This window comes from Pelmatolapia mariae, linkage group LG17, assembly GCF_036321145.2.
Source record: "Pelmatolapia mariae isolate MD_Pm_ZW linkage group LG17, Pm_UMD_F_2, whole genome shotgun sequence".
Classification (NCBI taxonomy): domain Eukaryota; kingdom Metazoa; phylum Chordata; class Actinopteri; order Cichliformes; family Cichlidae; genus Pelmatolapia; species Pelmatolapia mariae.
The window spans coordinates 470,803-483,861 of NC_086242.1; the positions used below are offsets into that span (position 1 = coordinate 470,803).

At 41.6% G+C, this 13,059-nt stretch overlaps 1 protein-coding gene across 1 annotated transcript; it reads left to right on the forward strand.

Moving 5' to 3' along the window:
* Nucleotides 1–2,697: 2,697 nt before the first annotated feature.
* tmbim4 (transmembrane BAX inhibitor motif containing 4) lies at nucleotides 2,698–11,711 on the forward strand. The gene is made up of 7 exons (XM_063460405.1): nucleotides 2,698–2,905; nucleotides 3,053–3,161; nucleotides 6,404–6,509; nucleotides 8,094–8,127; nucleotides 8,210–8,327; nucleotides 8,894–8,939; nucleotides 9,809–11,711. The coding sequence occupies exons 1-7, from the start codon at nucleotides 2,815–2,817 to the stop codon at nucleotides 10,013–10,015; spliced, it is 711 nt and encodes a 236-aa protein (XP_063316475.1). The 5' UTR covers nucleotides 2,698–2,814; the 3' UTR covers nucleotides 10,016–11,711.
* Nucleotides 11,712–13,059: the final 1,348 nt, after the last annotated feature.

A 13,059-nucleotide genomic window follows, 5' to 3' on the forward strand; every position in this document is an offset into this window, starting at 1 on the left:
GCTTCGGGTTAAACCAGAAATAAAGACCTACTGCCACCTCACCTCAGCTCTTTGATCCGAGTCAAAATAGGCCTCAATAATCCAAACTGATACCTTAAGTTTAGATCGATGCTTTTTCATGGTAATGAAGGTAAATTACATCCTTGTGTCATTATGTAGACAAACGGAGACTGCAGACAAACAGGGAAAGGTGAGAACTAACCTTTAATGAAGTTCAAAAGAAATATCCAAAAGATGCCAAACTCAACCAAAAAGGACAGAAATCCAAAGTGATTCATACACATTGATGGGAAACACAAGGATGAATAAACAGGATTGATTGAGACTTTAATACATACAGAAGAGTGATTGGGATAACTAATCATGAAACTGACACCTCTGACCCAGGCTAATGTCCATGAGAAATAATATGACTGTTTGAAAGATTTTAGAAACAAATTCTTAAGAAGTGTCTGTTAATATACAGACGTGTGAAAAATGCCCTTTCCTAATTTCCTATATTTTTTGTATGTTTGTCGCACTTAAATGTTTTAGATCATCAAACAAATTTAAGTATTAGACAAAGATAACACAAGTAAACAGAAAATGCAGTTTCTAAATGAAGGTGTTTATGATTATGATTAGTTTTCAACCATATAGTGCTAACACTGCACTGGTATACTCTTTAAAATAGACTTCAATATTTTTTTCTATGTTGAAAACAAAAACTCTGGATGAACTGAAATGTTTTATTTTACCCGCAGTTGCACACAGAGGTTTTCCACAAATGACTGTGACAGTGAGTCTCTTCCTGTGGTCAACACTGAACCTTTAACGAACAAAAGATCAGCAACGAAAAAGTACATCAAGCAGGAATTCACGAGACAAAATAAAACTGAATTTAAAAAGGTGCCCTGTTGTGTTTATAAGATATAAAAATTATAAAATAAAAAAATGTGATGACCTCAGATTACAGACACAAAAGCCTGGATCGTGACTATAAAACGACTGACTGTCACAGGTGGTTTGTTTAGCGTGTTCTTTGGTGCGTGGGGAGGCGTTCACGTGCCGAGTTGAAAACATTGATTTTGCAGGTGAATTCGTGGCACTGCTGCCTTTAGCGCCAATATTTGACTGCATGTTGTTTTGTTCAAAATCCTCCTCGGGAAATCCAAACCACAGCTCGTCTGAAACTCCTGCTGTCGCCACATTTTTTCCCTGGTGGGATATAAACACGCATGCTCGGGTAGAAAGTTTTCCGGTTGGGGGGGGGTGAGTGGAGCAAGTCGAGATACATCTCGTATACTCGATTAATCACCCACCCCTACTACGATTAATCCCTTACTGTTGTAAGTTGGAACTCTTCTCACCTGTTTGGCACTCCTGGCTGATAGGTGGCGCTAATGCATCGTGATTTTGGTTGATAACCGAAGAAGAAGAATCAGCTGGGAGAGCAGTAGAACTTAAACTGGACCAGTTGAACGTCAGCGCCGTTACCAGCAGTACCTCCATGGATCCTTCCTGATGCCACAGCAGATTTCACATCATTGGAAAAGAAAAACAGGGACGGGGCAGCTAATTTAAACTCACATACAGGACAGGCTTACATTGACCAGTATTATAATTATGTACAAATGCATCAAAAACACAGCCAGTCAAACCAGTGTAGCACTGGTTGTCCCGGAGTTTAAAGTCAAAATAGGGAAAAGGATCAGTGATACAGAAATGCTCGCAATACTGTTCGCTGTTCAATGGGTAGAAGACATGAGACCGTTAAAAGCAGTCATTTGTTCAGACTCAAGCTCGTCATTGGCCATTTTACAGAGTAGCCGCTCAGAAAGCAGAGCAGATGTCCTAACAGAGGTTCAGCAGCGCTTTACAGAATACACATGACGGGACTTACAGTTGTGTTTTTATGGACTCCAGCTCACCGTGGAGTCAGAGCAAATGAAATGGCAGATAGAGCTGCGAAGGAAGCCACAAAACATGGGGTAGCTGACCTGCCTATTAGCCTCTGTCAGACAGAGATAAAGAGTATTGTAAGGCAAGAAATGAAAGATGGCAAAAACAGTGGGAGGAGGAAAGGAGGGGACGATGGTTGTATAAAATTCAAAGGAAAGTAGGAGAGAGGAGGTGCTCATATCGAGAATAAGATGTGGACATACTGGTTTGAACACTACATGATAGGGAAACATAATACAGGGAAATGTGAGTACTGTGGAGAAAAAAACTACAGAACATGTTGTCTGTGAAGGTTCTCAGTCATCCAGGTCATCGTAGTCTAAGGAGCTTGGAAAGAAAAGCATCTGGACTTCTTTAAGTTGCTTGAAGACGTTTCACCTCTCACCATTTGACCCTAGAACTGAAGAAGCTTCTCGGATGAGAGGTGAAACGTCTTCAAGCAACTTAAAGAAGTCCAGACGCTTTTCTTTCCAAGCTCCTTAGACTATGGAACATGTTATATTACACTGTCGCAAGTATCAGGTGGAGAGTAGACAACTGACCCAAAACCTCAGAAGCATAAAAATGAAACTAGATCTTTTCATAGATTGATTTACTGCAAATGGACTCAAGAAGTGAAAGTTTTTAGGTCTTAATTTCAGTTTTTAAAAGAGGGTAAATAGTTTGGGAGGATTTGAGGGTTTTTTGAGCCACGTTGCAGTTCACACTCCACACCGGTTGGTGGCGGTAATGCACCATTCAGTTGTTTGCCAACAGCCAATAAAATCTAGAAGAAGAAAAAGAAGACGACGACGAAGAAGACTCTGCTCTTCCGTAAAACGACTACGTAGCTTGAGAAACAAGAACACGTCAAGAAAACGCTGGTTTAACAAGATGAGCAGTGAAAAATACCCGCGGTCTTCTATCGAAGACGATTTTAACTACGGCACTAATGTCGCTACGGCCAGTGTTCAGATCCGTATGGGTGAGTAACAGACGCGTGCTATCTGGCTAACACTGTGATATGTTCATTGTTTTCCTCTGCACAGTTACTATTGGTTTCGTTGCCTAAAGATCGCAAAACCTTCCGATGGGTTTTGAGCTACTGTAACGCTGTTTCTTGGTTCATTAGGCTTTCTAAGGAAGGTGTACACCCTCCTGAGCCTGCAGATCATCCTGACCACAGCCACCTCTGCTCTCTTCATGTTCTCTCAGACCATCAAGGAGTTTGTTATCGCAAGGTGAGAATGAGCTGCTTAATATATAACCAGGTGCTGAGAATCTAAAGTTACATTATCTCCTGCGGAAGCTCCTCGTCTGCTTTCATTACATCATCCATGTTTACGCAGGAGTTAGCAGTAATGGTTAAATCCGCCTCCTCAATATGTGTAATGTTTAGTGATGCCAACAAATACATGAGAAAATCTCCTATCTCAGTGTTGTGCAGTTTCAAAGAGACAGAGAGAGTTGATATTACTGTATCATAGTGTCATCGTATTCTTGCAAATATTAGATTTGCTTTATCATTATGTTGCACACTTGGATTAAGATGAATCAAAAGCAGTGTAGCTTTGTGAGTTCGCCTTTACTGCTGCAAATGTATAGACATTGAGCAACGTTACACATTTGTACAATCTCTCACAGCTCTTTTAGGTGCACTGCCTTATGGTTAGTCTTTAAACTCAAAAAACTAATACTTCTTTCAGTACATCAATGAAATAAACAAAAGATGGTGTGATTCACCAGTCTTCATCTGCTGTGATTGCAGCCCGGTACAGGTATAGATCCACAAAAGCGCCACGAGGTTTGGATGTGGCACCTTGCCTGGGATTACCATAATGAGCCTAATATCATTGAAAAGCACAGGATAACTACTTTGATTGCACAGTTTGACCTGAAACCGATAAGTGTGCGAGCGAATGAGTGAGTTTGTGTCTGTAACTCTTTAAAGGAGTGTGTGATGTAGTGTAAGGAGTGTGTGATATAGTGTAAGGAGTGTGTGATATAGTGTAAGGAGTGTGTGTGTGATGTAGTGTAAGGAGTGTGTGTGTAAGGAGTGTGTGTGTGATGTAGTGTAAGGAGTGTGTGTGTGATGTAGTGTAAGGAGTGTGTGTGTAAGGAGTGTGTGTGTGATGTAGTGTAAGGAGTGTGTGTGTGATGTAGTGTAAGGAGTGTGTGTGTGATGTAGTGTAAGGAGTGTGTGTGTGATGTAGTGTAAGGAGTGTGTGTGTAAGGAGTGTGTGTGTGATGTAGTGTAAGGAGTGTGTGTGTGATGTAGTGTAAGGAGTGTGTGTGTAAGGAGTGTGTGTGTGATGTAGTGTAAGGAGTGTGTGTGTGATGTAGTGTAAGGAGTGTGTGTGTAAGGAGTGTGTGTGTGATGTAGTGTAAGGAGTGTGTGTGTGATGTAGTGTAAGGAGTGTGTGTGTAAGGAGTGTGTGTGTGATGTAGTGTAAGGAGTGTGTGATGTAGTGTAAGGAGTGTGTGTGTGATGTAGTGTAAGGAGTGTGTGTGTGTGATGTAGTGTAAGGAGTGTGTGTGTGTGATGTAGTGTAAGGAGTGTGTGTGTAAGGAGTGTGTGTGTAAGGAGTGTGTGTGTGATGTAGTGTAAGGAGTGTGTGTGTAAGGAGTGTGTGTGTAAGGAGTGTGTGTGTGATGTAGTGTAAGGAGTGTGTGTGTAAGGAGTGTGTGTGTAAGGAGTGTGTGTGTGATGTAGTGTAAGGAGTGTGTGTGTAAGGAGTGTGTGTGTGATGTAGTGTAAGGAGTGTGTGTGTAAGGAGTGTGTGTGTGATGTAGTGTAAGGAGTGTGTGTGTGATGTAGTGTAAGGAGTGTGTGTGTGATGTAGTGTAAGGAGTGTGTGTGTGATGTAGTGTAAGGAGTGTGTGTGTGATGTAGTGTAAGGAGTGTGTGAGGGCTGCAGTGAAGAAAAGCGAGTATATCGAGTGTGTCAGCATTCTAAACTCTGCTTTGATCAAAGGATTTTATTATGTATATATTTTATTTTGTTATGATGGTGTAGATGTTTATTAATATTAAAAATAATGAAGTGTCCAGCCTGACAACCTTCAGGTTTTATTGGCTTTTAGTTTACTATTTTTGAATATTGATGCTATTTAATTAACAGAATATTTTCTATTATTTCACTTTTAATCTGGAAAATGTTACAAAAGCGTTGAAATAAATATGTTCTAGTACAGTGATAAAGAAGGAAAAACAGTCATTAATTATTGTAAATGTAGCCATTCAGTCCTGACTTTAGTGTCACACACAGATACGTTTTAACAGGCTGATGAACCTGAACACGCAGGTTTGTGAATGTAATTATTGGAGAAGGAGGGACGTAGAAATAGAAATTCATCCCATAGTGTGTTTACTACAACTCTGACCTGTGACAGAGTTTCAAGGTCAGAGGTCAAGTTTGACATTTTAAGTCCAGGTAAAAGGAGGCCGTAGCTCAGGAGGTGGAGCTGGTTGTCTACCACTGGAAGTGTCATGGTTTGTTCCCTGAGCCCCGAGTTGCCCCCATTGCATCGATCAGTATGTGTGAATAAAACATGTGTTTTGCGATAGTGTGTTCATCAGTGTGGCTGTCCCTGTTGGAAGCAGCATAAACATAGCAGCTAGGATCTCAGCAGAGTCAGGAAGAGCATGAAGGACTAACTCACGACTGGTGACTATTTAACAAGTAGACAAGATTAGTGTTAAGCTACGTTGTCATATTAGCAAAGCCTCAAATAACTGCTGATAACAAATGTTAGAGAAACATGTTTGCTTTGTGTCCTGATTGGCCAGTATGTCAGATTATTTGGGGCTCAATTTCATCCTGTCAAAAATTCATGTCATGTAGTTTTCTGAATATAGAAATGAACTTTCAGAGTTTGAGCCATCGTGCAGTGCCATCTGGAAATCTTCTGATTGGCGACTGATTTTTCATGACAATGGTCCCAAACTGCCAAATGTAGTTCAGGATGTGTGGATAGAAAAGTGGAACAGTGTGAGATTAAAGGCGGCCAGGATCCAAAGAGGTAGCTTTGGAGTGTCCTTCAGGGAGCTCGGAGGAATATTTCTGATGATGTTTTAAAGACATGATTACACGTCAGGCTGTGTTGAAGAGTAACGGTGGTTATCCCAAATATGAACTTTAAAGCTCAGGAGAATTGTACGAAACCAGTTTTGCCTGTAATTCCATTTCTGTTTGCAGGGTTCAGTAAATTGTTGCTCTTATTTCTCTTTTTCCAAGCAGTGTTAAGAGGTGATGAGTGGCTGACTGCATGTACAGTCTGATCACCTGTCCACAGCGTGCTGTCTGTGCTACCTGCTGTTCTAAAATGATTTACTGTGTCCTTGGAATATCAGCAGCTTGCCTTGAAGAGAAGAGGAATAACTGCTGCTTCATTTATCCTTAGTTTTCCGAGTGTTTTGCACATAATCTCTATGAAGTTTGGTTTGCCTTATTGTCTCACTGTGACCTGGTTCCTTCCTCAGCCCAGCTGTGGTGATGGTTTCATCTCTGCTCTCGCTGGTTCTTCTGGTGGCTCTAGCTGTGTACAGGCACCAACATCCAGCTAACCTCTACCTCCTGTTTGCATTTGTAAGTTCTTTTGTTTTCAGTTTCTTGAATATATTTTTTAAATTTGATTGATTGTCATAACAGTCAAAATTGCTGTCTGCTCCAGGAAGGTAACGGCGATGGGCAGTGAGTCATTTTTCAGTGAACCCAGTCCAAGAATATTCGTGGTCTAATTCCCGCTCGTGATAGTCGGAGAAAGTCGATATAAACTAATATTTTATAAGAACATAGAGGAGACGATGATCACCAATCATCATTGTGACCGTCGACAGGTGGAGTGATTAACTCTGATTGTCTCCTCATCACAGCATCTGCTAGTGGGTGGGATAGATTAGGGAGCAAGTGGAGATTTTATCCCCAAAGTTTGTATATTATTAGCAGGAAATATGGACAAGCTTAAAGTTAGAGTTAGTTTGACAGGAGCCACATTTGATGACGGGGTCGGAGCATCTCCAAAGGTGCAGCTGTTGAGGGCGTTCCCGGTCTGCAATGGTCAGTATCTAAAAAGTGATCCAAGGAAGGAACATTGGTGAACCACCGACAGAGTCGTGGGTGGTCGAGGCTCACTGATGCACGTGAGGAGCGATGCCTGGCCTGTCTGGTTTGATCCAATGGATAAGTTATTGCAGCTAAAGCGAACAAAAAATGTAATACTGCTGCAGGGTGCCCATGCTGACCTCTGTCCACTGTCAAAGCACCAACAATGGGCACGTGAGCCCCAGCAGTGGACCACAGACATGGCTTGGTCTGATCAGTCACATTTTCTTGTGCATCACATGGACGGTTGAGTGTGTGTGCGTCACTTACCTGTGAAACACCTGGCACCAGGATGCATTATGGGATGAAGCCAGCAGAGGCAGTGTGATGCTTCAGCTAGGAAACCTGGAGTTCTGTTACTTTGACACTACCTGCCTAAGCATTGTTGCAGACCACGTTCAGCCTTTCATGGAAATGGTGTTACTGATGGTCGTGGCCTCTTTCAGTCGGCGCCTTGGCACGAAGCAAAAATGATTCACATTTGTTATCAGCAACGTTTGTCTGTCTCTGGTAGATCAAATGATCAGTTTATTTCCCATTTCCTCCATGAAGAGAAGCTAACATGTATAACAGTACCTTGTTTATGAACTGTGGGTAATAGAAGTATTAAACACCAATTTTCCAAGTAAATATATTTTAAAAGGCTCTATTGACAGGTGACAGTAACACCCCATTAGTGCACGCGTGACCTTTGATTTCTGTGCACGTGTGCACTGATGGGCCTTTTGTGTTTAATACTAGTTTTACTCACTATAGATATATAATAGATGAAGTAACTAATGTGGCATACTGTGAACAATGGTGGATGATATCAACTAAACAAGATGACAAAATGGTATGAAATCATAAAATGTTCTTGTTTTCTATTGTTTGTATTTGTGTGTGTAAAATGGTCTTTAATGCTTTTTTATATGTAACCTATTTCAGCTGTAGTTACGGTGCCATAAACCTGAAGCTGTAACCTTCCCCACGTTACTTTGTTGCCATGTTTCCTTTTTGAGCTGCTCAGCGGCTGCAGCCTCAGTAACTGCTGATTTAATAATGGCTGTGTTGTTGTGTTGCTTACAGACTCTTCTGGAGGCGCTGTCTGTCGCCACAGCTCGTAAGTTTTTAGACTTACATTCTGTTAGTGTCCAGTCTTCCAGGCTACCGTAGACTCTGATGGGATTTCTTTCTCTCCACAGTCACCTTCTATGATTACTCCACAATACTGCAAGCCTTGTTTCTCACCTGTGCTGTGTTCGCTGTATTAACAGCCTACACCTTTCAGTCCAAAAGAGATTTCAGCAGAATGGGAGCTTGGTAAGTTCTGTGTTCTGGTAGGACTCTTTAAATGTCTGTGAACGTTCTCAGTCATCCAGCTCATCGCAGTCTGAGGAGCTCGGACAGGAAAGCGTCTGAACTTAAGAAGACGTCCTTGAAGACGTTTCATCAGAGAAGCTTCTTAAGTTCTAAGACTAGTAGGTGGAGAGTCACAGATTGTAAGCCTTTTGGGCTTGGGTAGAGGCTCAATAGGGGGTCCACGACCCTCTTGGGTCCCACAGGGCTTCAAATCTGCGACTCTCCACCTGTTGCTCTTAGAACTGAAGAAGCTTCTCGGATGAAACGTCTTCAAAGAAACTTAACAAAGTCCAGTCCGAGCTCCTTCAATGTGCTGTCTGATCACACACAACATGTAATATGCAGATGAGATAAGTGGAGTATATAAATATAACATTCGTAGATTTTGAAAGTTGTGACGACACAAAACACCTTCAATCTGAAGCTAGAGATGTATATGAGCTTTCCACTGATGTCCTACTGTCTGACGTGCAGCTCAGACAAACTGAGTCCAGCTAAAGTGAACTGGATCTGTTTCATCCCTGCAGGCTTTTCTCCTGTCTGTGGATCCTCATCATTGGAAGCTTCATGAGGGTGAGTGGAGGGGCCTGATATCAGTGTGTCAGTGTTACATGGGCATAATGAAAGAGGTACAAAGGCCAACGAGTTAAAAACAACAGAAAACTACAGAGAAAAAGGGCTGATGGTATTTCTGAGCTAAGCTAAATCCCCTACACATGGGCGCGGCTGTGTACCAATGTAAAGACGTTTAGTTGGAGAATTGTAATGTTGGACTTTTTTCCACATCAAACATTTCCCGAGCCACAGCAGGTGAACTGGTCACAGGTAGAAACAGATTTCCCAGCAAGCTGTGGCAGTGAGACGGCGTGCACAAAAGCACAGCAGGAAAATGGAACCTGTAGTTTCCCTGTTGTGAAGAGTGCAAACTGCAGAGTTGGTCTTTTACTTGGGCCTGCTGGGGAAAAAGGGCTTGTTGAAGTAAAAGGCCCTGTAGTGCAGAAGACTTCCAATTTTAAAACCAGCCTTTGTTCTGCTGCTTTTCCTTGTATAGGATAAGATGTCAGAGTGCTGCAGCTGAAGTTTAACACGGGCTATAAACACGATGAAACAAAAAGGAATGCCAAAACATGTTGGTAAAATCAAACACAAACACAGTAGTGCTGCTGGGTACTGTCGGTGTTAGGAGTGTGCTGGGTCTTTACCTCCTTCCAGAGAGCAGTAGGCTGAACAAGGCCGGGACTGAAGGGTTCTCTGATCTCTTTAAGGAAGCTTTCGATCCAGGCACAAGTGGGAAGTTACGTCAGCCTAATCACTAGAACGTCAGGGATGATGGTATTAAATAACAATTTGAGGTGGACACAGAGCAGTGGTGGTTTGGCTTTAAAAGCAAACCGATGGGAGTCAGTCACTGTAAATCCCTTTGTGCTCTGTTCTCTCTGCAGCTCTTCTTCCACAGTGATGATGCAGGTCTGTTCCTGGCTGGAGCTGGGGCCTTGGTCTTCTGTGGCTTCATCATCTATGACACCAGCATGCTGATGAAGCAGCTCTCTCCTGAGGAGCACATCTTGGCCTCCATTAACCTCTACCTGGACATTGTCAACCTCTTCCTGCACATTCTCCGCGTCCTCGACTCGATGAAGAAGCACTGAGTGCTGCTTCAGGAGAGCTGCAAACCCACAATTTGCCTGTTCTATGATTAATTTATGCTTGTGTGAGTGTTGATGTTGGTGCACCAAAAATCCCATTATTGACCTTTGTAACTGTTAAAGCAATCGGTGTTCTTGGTAAGCTCTTTCTGTTGTTCTCTGCTGTTTGTTTGAAACCCCAAATTAACCAGCATTGTGGATTATTATCAGTTTTTCTGTCTTGTAAAGCCAACAAGTACTCGTCGTTTTATGGAGGAAGGCCACTCTGCCTAATTTGATATGGAGCCAATGAGCAGCCCGTCTGCCCCTAATGCAGCTCATTTCTTTTAAATAGCAGTTCTACACAGACCGTTCCAGTCTTGTTGGTCCAGTTCATGCAGTTTACAGGTGAAGATAGAGCCTCACACTGAAAGAAGAGCTGGATGGATACAAATGCAGGAATCATTGGGCCTTGTTCACAGACGTGTGTGTGTGTGCACAAATCTGATTGGTCAGTATTTCCTTTCTGAATCTGATTGGATTCTGAACAGATTTAGAAACACTTTGTGCGATGCATACACAAAAAGATTTGCAAACAACATTGGCTTTGTTAGAAAATCTAAGCACATCTTTAAAATGAATAATAATTTTGTCAGTACAGCTTTCCAAGACGTAAACCAAACATGCTCATAGAACGATGCTGATAAGTAATTATATAAACTGTACACCATGTTAAAATAAAGGTGAAAATACAGAAAAGGTCTCTGACCTGTCTGAAAAAAGACAGGTTCTGTTTAACTTTGCAGGTCTTTAAGTAGGCTTAGAGAAAAGCAACACGTCATGTCACAATCTAAAGCAGTGCTTCCCAACCTTTTGGAGCCACGGCTTTGGCATGATGTGAACAGGTTGTTTCAAAGAGGAGTGGCCCAGAGTTCCTCAGTGATAAGAAAGACCCACTGGCAGTTATCACAAACGCTTGATTGCAGTTCTTGCTGCTGAGGGTGATACGAGCAGTTGTTAGGTGTAGTCATCAAGTAGTTCATGACATAGATTTAAATAAAATTAGAATTTAAAAACTTCATTTTATATTTGCTCAGGTAATCTTTTCCTAATATTAAAATGTATTTATTTATATAACTGTTATACGACAGTTGATCATCTGAAACGTGTGACAAATATGCAGAAAGAGAGAAAAATTAGGAAAGAGGTAAAACCTTTTTGTGCACATTTGGGAACGGGCCCGCTGTTTTAATTTTTTATGCATAAGTCAGATTTACTGCTGAGTCACCACAGACCCACTCTCCCTCTGTTAATGGTCTGCCACATGAATACATGCTGATTTATAAACGTGTAAATGCAATATCTGTAAATTCTAAAATTTTGATATTTCCTTTTACTTTTTAATTTATGAGCTTCTTGGTATTGTTTTAAATTCACTGTGTTTCAGTTGTTTTTGCAAGTCTATACATGAAAAAGAGACTTTTAAAACAATTAGGTGAAATCATTGTCTTTATGTGTTTGAAACTGGTTCTATAATGATTGAATATATATGATTGTTAAATTCATTTTAACTTGATTAAAACAGTGAGCTGTTAATGAAAATCTGTTGATACGAGTAAATGTGTGTGTGCTAATGAACAACAGCACTGGATGCATTTCCAGCATTTGCCTGCATGAAGTTTAGCTTTGTTCATCTGTTATTAAATGATATATGATTGAAGATTGTTATGTTCTGTCTTGTAAGACATCAGAAATCAGTTATAGGTTCTACATCTGTAAATAACAGATAACAATAACAGAGAAGCTTGTAGAGAAATATGGAATAGATATAATGAACACAACCCGAAAGCCAGCAGTTCAAAATCCAGGCCCAGAAATCTTCCTTCAGAGTGACACGTCCAGGATATGTTACTAACCATGTTAGGCATATTCAACAGTGACTGGGAACTTTTGTTTTGAAATCAGAAAATGAATTTTCAAGTCAAGTGGCTTTATTTCCAACCATGTGCAGTGGTGCAGCACATTGAACCGAGACAGCGTTCCTCCAAGACCACGGTGCTACATATGGCAGGAAATCAACACAGGACTGCATAAAGTGCAAGTGTGCAGAAAATAGTGCAACAGCAGACCGAACACTAGAAAAGTGCAATAATTCTCATATGTATATATATATAAAATGTGATATCCCGTGCAATAAGGAACCACCTATGTTGACCTCACAGTCATGTCTTTACTGAAATGGGGCATACCCAACCAATGCTCTCCACAGACTGTTGCCCCCTGGTGGACCAAACCCCGCCCACCCCCTGTTACATCATAACATTCCTCCCCCCTTAAACTGAAACTTCTCTGTAGTTTTAATTACTACATAAAATACCCATAAAAAACTTAACCTTAATTAAAATGTAAAAAACTCGCAACCCTGTGACTGGTGACTCCTGTGAGCCACTATTCTCTGTATGCGGCGTCACCACTGGTGTAACTTGCACCTCCATGTTTCAAGAGTGCAGCTCAACTTCCTGCCCATCATCAACTCAGCGGGGGACCTCCCTGTAGTAGACTGTGTTGTGATTCGGTAACTAAACAGAGCCCTGTTTAACTTGGTTGCCAATGTGTCTCCGGTACTCTTTTTCATGAGTTCTTTGAAAGTTTGCACCGCTCTTTCTGCTAACCCATTAGATGCCAGGTGATATGGAGCAGAGCTGACGTGTGTGATGCTGTTCTTTGCCATGAACTCTTTAGTTTGTGCACTTGCTGAAACGGTTTCTCAAGCAGTCTATGGTGGCAGCTGATGCCACTGGACACACATCTAACCATTTGGAGTGGGCGTCCACTACTACTAGGAACATTTTACCTAAAAATGGGCGAGCATAATTGATATGTATTCTCAGTGGCTTCTCCGGCCACTCCCAGGGGTGTAAGATAAGATAAGATAAGATAACCTTTATTAGTCCCACACGTGGGAAATTTGTTTTGTCACAGCAGGAAGTGGACAGTGCAAAAGTTAGCGGCTCCTCTTGAGGCCTGAGTCTATGTTCTTGACATGTACTGCAGTACTTCACCTTGTC

What these genes read in the sequence shown, in the direction of transcription:
- tmbim4 (XM_063460405.1), top strand. Translation starts at nt 2,815, where the DNA reads ATGAGCAGTGAAAAATACCCGCGGTCTTCTATCGAAGACGATTTTAAC. An exon ending in GCTGTCTGTCGCCACAGCTC is followed by an intron (nt 8,128 to 8,209) that starts GTAAGTTTTTAG and finishes TTCTCTCCACAG; the next exon opens with TCACCTTCTATGATTACTCC. An exon ending in TTCAGCAGAATGGGAGCTTG is followed by an intron (nt 8,328 to 8,893) that starts GTAAGTTCTGTG and finishes TCATCCCTGCAG; the next exon opens with GCTTTTCTCCTGTCTGTGGA.